General features: G+C 35.2%; 1 protein-coding gene across 1 annotated transcript; it reads right to left on the bottom strand.

Annotated features, from left to right (window-relative positions):
• Nucleotides 1–389: 389 nt before the first annotated feature.
• LOC137931863 (odorant receptor 10-like) lies at nt 390–9,882 on the bottom strand. The gene is made up of 9 exons (XM_068775373.1): nt 9,768–9,882; nt 9,228–9,415; nt 8,925–9,088; nt 8,475–8,722; nt 8,090–8,192; nt 5,968–6,067; nt 2,188–2,295; nt 1,202–1,366; nt 390–443 (listed from the first exon to the last, which is right to left on the bottom strand). The coding sequence occupies exons 1-9, from the start codon at nt 9,880–9,882 to the stop codon at nt 390–392; spliced, it is 1,245 nt and encodes a 414-aa protein (XP_068631474.1).
• Nucleotides 9,883–10,648: the final 766 nt, after the last annotated feature.

The raw sequence follows: 10,648 nt of genomic DNA, 5'->3' as shown, positions 1-10,648 counted from the left end.
AAAAAGGGTCAAGATAAGAACTATGTGGAGCACCAATCTTAAGATGAGAACTAGCCGATTTAGAATTATGTATATCGACCGTTGGGAGTTTTTGATAGAGATAAAACGCTACAAAGTCAAAGGCGGTTATGCGTAAACTATAATAGCTAAGTTTGCTGATTAGCAAAACACCCTTATTGCATTCTGCGAATTCTCCCGTGCGTGGTAAATGTACATAAGAAGCGAGGCATATGCATTATTTTATTTCGGTAAATAAATTCTGCCATTTGTAACATGAGACTTTCTTCTTTGTTGTTTTACGTCACACGATGTTATTTTTATTTCACCTTAAAAAAACGTTCCACAAACGACGAAGGGAAGTGGTAATTCTTGCAGAAATTAATGACGCATTAATCTTGAAAGCGAAGCAATACAGTCAGAGCGCTGTAGGAAGATTTCATCAACTGCAAACAGTGTTAAATGTATAATTTATAATCATATATCCATCTATAATAAATCTATGTCCGAAATCTACCGTAAATATAGCACATAGAAAACATATTTCTAACAGAACATTTTTTTATTGCTTTCCAATTGATATTTATTGCTATTGCTTTTGAATATTTGAGATTTAAAATCAAAATATAGCAATTATAGTGCTCAACTCTGATATTACGTGCTTACTCGGGTTTGTTATAAAAATAACTCCTCTGAAAAATTAGGTCCAGTACCGATTGGTTTTTATTTTAATCTTTGATGCAATTAATAGGATTTAATTTAATGGATTCACTAACAATAAAAATTTTGAGTTATTAGATACCAAACGCGAATATAGTTTAGATACAGCTTTTGAAAATCATAACGCCGTGTCGTTCAGTCTAATCCACAATCTTGCCGGATTCCGTATAAGCGAATCCTGAAGCTGTAACAGCCTGTAGATGCCTTGTAAGGCTAACAGCGTCTATTTCAACCGAAAGTCTGTTATTATGATCGAGGTTGCACTTAATTTTATTAATCTTTTTCTGATAATACCATTTTATAAAAATTTTGGAAACAGGAAAATTGTTGAAAGCAAGCTGTGCTAAATAGAAATAAGTCACATATTTTAACTCACAATTCAAGCCTGCTGCGGATTGTCGATTATGATGTAATAATAATTCTCAAGTGTGTGCAATTTTTAGTGCACAATTAAAAGTTAAATAAGTATCATACATCATCTTACCGTTGTAAAAGTTACCAATGAAAGGTCACAAAATCCTCCAGCGGTCAGGACAAGCGATTTTTGAGCCCGTGAGGTGACCAACATAATCCTGGAGCGTACTCCTTTTTGCAGTGCTATCCCACATTCCCAGTTTGAACAATATACCGCAATACTGATATTTTCACTCTAAAAAGGTTTTAATCAATTATCTACAGAGTGATTGGTTGGTTAAGCAGCTTTGAAGGTGTAAATATGTAGCACATTCTTTGACAATAATTGAATTATTTTTAATTAAAATTATTGAAAATTCTTAGTAATAAATAATGCAATAATAATAGAATAAGAAGCATTTTAAAAGGATTAATAAATACGTAATAAAAATCATGCATCAAGATTTGTCCCTTAACGCTTTACATTACCTGAAATTATTGGCCTGTGGTATTTCGAAAGAATAGCAAAAATCCTTCAAACAAACTTTTTGCCGACTAAGGCATTCACTTATTTGAAGCTTTTACAAGTATAACCAATCAACTTTTAAATTTTATATTTTAATATGAAGTTCATGTCTATACACACGTAGGTAATTATTAGCGTTGTAGTAAAACATGTTCTATTTTAAAAATATAATGCATATTCATCTATTTATTACATATATAATATTACACATATTACAGTAATTCTCCATGCCACAATTCCGTTAGAGATGGATACCATTCCTGAGCTTGTTTAGGAATATGATTGCATTCCTATCATATTTCTACACTTAATGAAATTACTCGGTAAACAGTATAAGGAACCTTTTGTGTTTAGTTTTGCAAATAGTGTTTCATAAGCTTATTTAGTTACCATGCAAATGTACCATCAATAAAACCGTTGATAGCAATTGAATTATGGAATCTAGTGTTGATAGGGACCATCTTGTTTTCAGTCACTTTTTTCTTCTTTTTATAAAGTAAAAAATCAATTATGGGTAGCTAAATATCTAATATTAATATAATTCAGCTGACCTGAATCTTAATTTCATTGCACCATTTACAAAAGATATACAGCTCGAAGACGTTGTAACTTAAATATAACAGGCTTGCCAGAAATTTCGTAATACTCAATTTCACGTTCTGAAATTAAAAGCAAAACACGACGTACAAATATATGAGAAAAATATATGATTTTTTAAAAATTTGCTAGCGTAAGATTAACGAAAGCTTTATTTATAATTAAAATCTTTTAGTGAGTCCCTACAATTTAAATTTACGATTTAGTAGAATATATTTCGATTAAATTGCCATTCGTAGCCAAAAGCAGATTAATATTGGAGATATATTTAAACGACTCAATTAGATCGTATGATGTGCCACATGGGTCGCAAGTCGACATACATTTGTATCTTAACACGTTCGAGAACAGTATGACATCACTAAAATTTTCATCTAGTCATAAAAGGCGAGACACAAAAATAGTCGATTTGAACGCGGGCGACTTAGACGTCTTTATAGACCAAATCACTGACACCATACACGCGGCGTGTAAAGTTTCTATGCCATCCAGGGGTGCTGGGACGCGCTCCAAACCTCCTTGGTGGACAACAGACCTGGAGCGACTTAAATCTGAAGTAGTTCATCTACACCGCCGATTACATGCCGCTAAACGACACCACGCGCCTTCAGACACGATATTCGACCGATTATGCGAGGATCTAATATTTAAGCGCACTGAATACGCTCGAAAGCTTAGAGGGACTTCGACGGCCGATTTCCGCACATTCTGCAACCGACAAGATAAGGAGAATGTATGGTCAGTGACTAATCGCCTCCTTAAACACTCGACTCGGCGACAACCTCCTACCACTTTAAAGATAGACACAGGGCACACACATGACGCCCAACAAAGCGCTACAGCTCTCTTAAATCATTTCTATCCCGACGATTCTCCAGACTTTTCAGCCCGACACAGGCATCTTCGCCGTCACAGACAGGATACCTCTGAGGCCCCTGACGAACCTCCCTTCGCAGTGGAAGAGGTACTGGAGCTACTAAAACTTATGGATGCAAAAAAGGCACCAGGTATGGATGGCCTCACTTCAGACATATGCACACAATTTACACAGGCTTACCCACAGCTAATAACAGATTTATTAAATAGATGTTTAAAATTGCATCACTTTCCCCGACAGTGGAAGCAGGCATATGTCAAGATCATACCGAAGCCTGGTAAATCTGATTACAGTAGCCTCGATTCTCACAGACCAATTGGCCTCATCCCTGTTTTCGGGAAGCTGTTAGAAAAGCTCCTGATCAAAAGGGTGACTTTTGTAGCCACGGTCGCAGGCAAGCTCAACGGTCACCAATTTGGTTTCAAGGAGCAAACCAACACAACCATGGCGATCTCCTCGGCTCTCGATGTCGTTCGCTCGGCCAAACGAGCTAGAGAGGCCGTCATCGCCGTCTCCCTTGACATCAAGGCAGCATTTAACAACGCCTGGTGGCCAGCTCTATTCGAGGGCCTCAGGCGGATCGGTTGCCCTCGAAACACTTTTTCAATTTTTGAAAACTATGTTCAAGACAGAGAAGTGGTTTTAGATTACGCCGGATAACGAGTCACTAAGAAGCTAACTAAGGGCGGCGTTCAGGGTTCGGCATGTGGCCCAATTATGTGGAACATTATCCTAGACGAGCTTCTCGAAATAGACCTGCCTGATGGGTGCCATTTACAAGCGTTCGCCGACGACGTCTTGCTCATTACACACCACATTCGCGCTGAAGACCTCCAAGATTTAACCAACTCCGCGCTTGGTAAAATTATTGAGTGGGGTGAAAGTGTAAAACTGACCTTCGGCCCCGAAAAAACACAAGTTATTGCATTCACACCCACAGCCAAAAAATGCTCAATAAGAATGGGCCAATACTGCCTTCCGTTTATACACGAGTTCAAATTTCTGGGAGTCATCATTGACGAGAAATTACTCTTTAATAAACATGTTCAGCACACTATCAAAAAAGCCTCGCGCATATTTAATAGACTTAGTCTTTTCTGTAGACCAACATGGGGGGCACATCCCGAGAACATCCGGACAATCTACATCAGTATCATTGAGCCAATTATGACATATGCTGCTGGTATATGGGGGCAAGCGGCTCTAAAAAAAGGGATAATAAGGCGGTTGTTAAGTATGCAACGAGGCTTTGCCATCAGGATCACACGGGCGTTCAAGACCATATCCACCACAGCCGCTCTAGCACTTGCAGAACTCACCCCACTCGACCTCAAAGTTCGGGAGGTACAGGCACTGGAACTCACAAAACTCACCGGCGCCTCTCATCTTTTACCTTCTGATACAGCTCTAGAACGCCCTACACCACCACACAAATTATTGCACCCCGCTACCAGAGTATCCATTTCTGTCCTTTCCCCCTCTAGAGGTCGTAATTACACAGCACCCTATCCCCATGCTTTGAATATTTACACTGATGGGAGCAAGCTGGAGGACTCCTCCGTAGGAGCGGCATTCGTTGCTTTCATGGAAGGCCGCCAGACTGCTTCCAAAAAATACAAACTTCACTCGTTTTGCTCGGTCTTTCAAGCTGAGCTTCTCGCCATTTCGAAAGCCTGCTCGTGGGCCTGTTCAACATACCCGAACACATACACAATTATTCACACGGACTCACAATCTTCCATCGCCGCGCTGCAGAATAGAAGAACACCCACCCCATCGTCACACAAATTCATAATCAGATACACGCACGCGCGCCAGCTACATTACACTTTACATGGGTCAAAAGCCACACAGGCGTCGTCGGTAACGAGGAAGCCGACTTGGCAGCAAAGAGTGCTGCCGCAATGCACTCTCCACCGGCTTATGTCTACTTCCCAATGAGTTTCTTGAAGAGCGCAATCCGCGCGGAACACAACCGCATTTGGCAGGCTAGATACGAGAGCTCGGCACAGGGTCGACATACCATAGGACTCCTTTCGAAACTCACCGACATAAACAAACTGCGAAAACTCATCAAGACATCCTTCCATCTGACACAACTACTAAGCGGGCACGGGTACTGCAAGCAGTACCTGCACCGTTTTAAAATAATCGATAATGAGACTTGCCCATGTGACGACTCCACAGTACAGACTTTTGATCACTTACTCAGACACTGCTCCCGATTCGCATCCAAAAGACATAACCACGTGACCTTATGTGAAAACCTTAATATATCTCCGTTCAGCTTACCGGACCTTCTCAAGAAAAAATCTACAGCAGAATCTTTTGATGAGTTGGCCCGGCACATTGTCCTAAACCTCAAGGCATTTAACGGTCTGTAGCGCTTGGGCAGCGACTTAAATAAAATAATGTAGCAACTAATATATAATTGTGTATTCCAAATTGTATTGTTAATATGTATAAATTTTAGCTGTATTTACCCGTAAGTGAAAATTGTGTAAAAAAAAAAATTGTAAAAAAAAAAAAAAAAATAATATAAAACGCTGTCGTGCCTCGCAGCTGGGAGAAGAAAGATCCGTATCAAATAGCGGCAACCCTCTCCCAACTGTCTGCGTTTAGTTAAAGCGAAAGATAAATACTGTAAAAAAAAAAAACACCAGCAATACAAATTAGAATTAATAAAAAAAAAAAGTCAACGTACAGTTTTTATAGCATTAAATGAAAACATTAACGTCACAATATATCCGTTAAAGTTAAAAATAACAATATAACGTCAAAGAATAATTTGTCAGTACGTTAAATACATGTTAAAAGATAATCGATTTAGAATTTACATTTTACTATAAAAACTTACCAAAGTAACTTGATAAGCAATAAAGCAAATGAGCATCCCACTTGACACAAGTTGACCCAACATTGGTAAACTTAATGTATTCCTTAACGCCATTGAATTACTGAAAAAAAATAAAGAATTTTGTTAAAAAAAAAAGAAATATCTCACTTATTTTACGTTAATGAGTAACACTTCTTGTATGAATTTTAACTTTAATACTTGTAATAATTTGTAGAACTTTATTAAATTGAAGAAAAAACATGCTCGGAGTCCTAACTTTCCTACACAATGTTAATTGGCACTTCAAAATTTGATAAACTGTTTTATTAGTAAAGGCACCGCAATTCAAATTTAAATTATTCACGCGTTATTAACATTTATTTTGAATTAAACTAGATATCCACCTGGGACCCAAACATTAATTAGGATTAATTAGGAATTCAGAAGCCTACGTCTCTTACGATAGATGTAAGTATATCTAATATATAAAAAACTCCCGGCTATTACATAATGCCCATTATTTATTTTCTATGCATCTTGTCTTTATCACAGTATTTATGTTATCGTCATCATTTTAGCCATAAGATAACAACGGGCTGTAAGGCGTAGGCATCCTCTAGAGGTTTTCGGTACGACCGGTTGGAACTGGCCTGCAACCAGCATTTTCCGACAACCTAAACCTTACCTTACTTACTTGTCTTTATTTATACATTTAACTAAGATAATATTTTGTTGTACCTAATTTAAAGAAAAAATAGAGTATTTCTGTTATTGTATATACTAATTTTAATGTTTGTTGAAACATTTTTTACAAATTTATGTATACGTTGTATATCTGCCTAAAAAATAAAATTAACAAATGTATACGCATGTTGTGCGCTCTCTTCTGACATTTGTATATAAACTCGATAGATGCTGCAATATAGATCCAAAAAAAAAACAGACTCTAGGAGTAACCTTACATGTACGAATATGTATTATTTTAAGACTTTATTAAGTAATAAGTTGAACAAATAAAACTTTATAATCTTTACGCAGCAAATCCGTCCACCAACCGCCAACAACAACATGAACATCGCTAACAATTAGAACACTTCTCTAGAATTAACAATTCCATGTTCATATGATGTTCAAGAAATTGTTGTTGCCGTTAGATCGCATCGACACCAAGTGGTACACAAATAACAAGTACATCGTTTATACTAATAGAACTTATATTCCCTCAAAGGAGGTTAAGGAGAAGCGGTCTCGCTCTATCACCGCCAATCTGTGGCAACACAGGCAAACAGTAACTGTCTATCCAAAATAAATCGCATTCCCAAATGATCAGTAGAATAGGCTCGAAACCCTCAGCTATAGCCATGTCGATTGTGATGAAACTATATGTAAGCACAGTTATCATTATCTCGTAATGTACTGAAATACCAACTCGACAATGTGTGGTCACACAAATTAGTTATGAAAATTAGGTTGTTGATTCAATTAATCCTCAGTTCGAACAAGCTGTACATATTACAGGACTAACAGCATTTACCGGCAACGGAAACCTTAAGATATTTCTTAAATTTTCATTCTAAAAGGTAGAATTGTTTCAAATATTTCAGGAATAATACATAGCGGCATAATCAAAAATCTTGTATAAAAAATTGTCATAGATACGTAATAAATACAAAAAATTAAATAAATTCGTAATACCTAATTTCGTCTTCAAAATTTTAAGAAATCCTTCATGGGTTGGAGTGCTGTCTTCGTTTCAGTCCGTTCCCCCAAAGGTATCCATGGGGGATATACCATAAACTAAATTTATTATATTTTGAAAAACACTGCACCCTTTAATGATTTTTTCTTCATTATTTAATAAATTCAGGCGTTACTTTGCGGAAGTCTATCCTAAGTAAGAAAAGGACTAATATCCTCAGTAACATTACTCCTGAGGATGTCCCGTGGAGGGGTGAAACACGTGTCTAGTGATTTTACGGTGGTAGTAGTGTAACTCGCATTGTTTGATTGCTGTATATTAGTCCTTTTCTTACTTTTTCTTTGTTTGTACTTAAATAAGACAAATATTTTAACACCATAATGAGCACTCAATGTAACTTAAAATGATGTTAAATATGTATTTCAGAATTAAAAAATTACTTACTCCAGTATAAATTGATGCTGGTGTATGAGATTGTTAAATCTTCTTAAATATTTTATTTTTAATTTGTTGTTGGAAATAAAATTAGTACTTTGAATTCCATTAACTGAAAATTAGGATATTATTATAGAAACATATTATATTTTAAATATTTTATTACATATACAAGATGTTTTCTTAATAATAAAGAATGTTAATAATTATAAATTCTTCTTTTTCGAAATAGGTGTTGAAAGAAGCCCAAAAAGTTTGAGCTGAAAGGGTAAATACGTATTCATATTCGAAAAATATATTTACGTACGTCGTTTTATCCGATTTAATTATACTTTGTTTGATTTTATTTCGATTTAATCCGATTCAAAAAACAGCTGAGTCTGGATAAAATTACCTTTAGGTGAACAATCTGTAAGAATATTCTCGAAGCAATTTCCCAGCACCGAATATTGACAAATTAGATGTATTAAATGTGATTGCATAACAAGGTCATTCGACATTACGAAAAGTCCGATGAAGTTGAAGACAATAACTACAACAATATACGTGGGAGGGTAAAGAGTGGGATTGCGGTAGTCAAAAGGAAGGCGCATCGCTACCGTCAAGTTGTATGGTACTCCATCCACTAAAGGGTAGATGTACCTGAAAAACATTTCACGATTTCAATGAATTTACAATATTCATAATAAACTTTTTGTTAAAATATTTACTTAATGAAGCAAAAAATGGAGATTTTTATTGAGTTAATAGATGGTTTACGACTTTTACATACCGTTTATTGATTTAATTGTCATCTATTAGGTATTAAATAAAATAAAATGTACTTATTTATAAAATCAATTACCAAATAGACAAAGTGCACAGTCCCAGGACGAGCAGTAATTTCAAATATTTTCGATTTTTGGACGCCCAAGATTTCACCAATTTTTTTCTGTCTTTAGTATGAATATCGAAATATGGCGATTGCATTGAGGCCGCCAACTTTTTATACAGAGCTCTATTAGAAACCTGAAATTAAAAAAATATATACCACACATACACGCATATATTTTTTTATTTTACAAAGTAAAAAAATATTACATTTTAGTAAACATTACATTTTGTTTAAAGTTTTACTCTTTTTGAAAAATATTATAATATTAATTACCATATTTATATATCTATACACAGCAATGACATGAATAAGAGTAACGTTAATATTATCTACGAATCCATTAAGGCTCTTTGATTCGCTTATTAAGTTCCAAATTTCACTGCAAATAAACAGACCGATAAGAGTCTTTACAAAGCCACTGTAAAAGGTATATATGGTACTTTGTTCGAAAGTCGAAAGACCTGAAACAAGTGTGAAAAAAAATCCTAAAAAATCCGATTTTTCGACTTATAAATTACTACAGATAACGGCAATGTCATGGATAATCTATAAAAGGAAAGAATATTCTACATTGGATTTATTAGCATAAGTTTAGACGAATGGCGACCACGAGCCGGTTGCCTTGGCGTAGGTAGATCCCCCGCTGGGTGCACCGTCGACATATTCAAAGTCGCGAAAAGTTGCTGGTTGCGAATCCAGTCATTGAAACGATCTTTGCAGCAGGCCTTAGCTTTGCTGTGCGCGTTTATCGGCAGAGATGACGATGATCATTGACGATGATACTATTTACCCATGCACATAAAAATTTCTTACCGGATATGTATACAAGTCTGTAGGTCGTTTCGAAAAATGCTTTTTCCAACGCCCACGTTTGTTCCAGTGCTTGGGTCGGAGTTAGTTTAATCCATGCATGTTTAAACGCATCCATCGCTTGTATTTGTTAAACTGTGCCCGTATCAGCGTCCACTTTGACTTGTCAATATTCACAAACCAATATTTAAAAAACCATTACGTGCAAAAACGATAGCTTTTACTGAACAAATGTTGATTTTATTGCATTTACTATGAAAATTCCTGGTAATAAATAAATGCTTCATAAATCAGTGTACTACTTTTAAATAGAAAAACGCAGTTATTAAAAATAATTAAGAAAAAGTATTAATTATTGTTGTTAAAATCATCATATTCAAAAAGAAGAAAAAAGTAGTTTATTACGCAAATTATAAGTTAATTTAATACCTAAGATAGTATTATGGTAAAGAGTTATCAATATTATCAAATAAAACTAAAGTTCGTAAAAGTAGTTAGTTTACGAAATAAATATAAACTATTTGAATAATAACATTTTAATTCTATATATTTTAATGAAAAACCAATTCACCTTCTAAATATTTTAATCAACAATTTCATATTTACATCACAAAATTTGAGATCATGAGTTTTAATATAATACTATTACGTTAAAACATTCGATTATTTAAACATATATATCAAGCGATAACAGCCATGCTAAAATGAAGCATTTTGGACAACAAAAAAGGCTTCGTCAACCATATTTCAACTAAATCGTTTCGTAACTTATTCATAAATTATTAAAATGAAACCCAAAACTAATTATTTTTCAAATATACCGAAGATGATTTTTTTTAAAAGCCACATTTTAGTATTGGCTCTTCAATTTATCGTCTTAATAT

Source organism: Battus philenor, unplaced genomic scaffold, assembly GCF_028537555.1.
Source record: "Battus philenor isolate CCGP_79_NKW_IND1 unplaced genomic scaffold, ilBatPhil1.0.hap1 SCAF_8, whole genome shotgun sequence".
Classification (NCBI taxonomy): domain Eukaryota; kingdom Metazoa; phylum Arthropoda; class Insecta; order Lepidoptera; family Papilionidae; genus Battus; species Battus philenor.
The sequence above is the reverse complement of the archived record's forward strand: the minus strand, read 5'-3'. Positions and strand labels throughout refer to the sequence as shown.

Coding starts and splice junctions, on each gene's coding strand:
- LOC137931863 (XM_068775373.1), bottom strand. CDS start 9,882: ATGGATGCGTTTAAACATGCATGGATTAAACTAACTCCGACCCAAGCA. Junction 9,416..9,767: donor CAGACTTGTATACATATCCG/GTAAGAAATTTT, acceptor CACTTGTTTCAG/GTCTTTCGACTTTCGAACAA. Junction 2,296..5,967: donor TTGCTTATCAAGTTACTTTG/GTAAGTTTTTAT, acceptor TTTTAATTTCAG/AACGTGAAATTGAGTATTAC.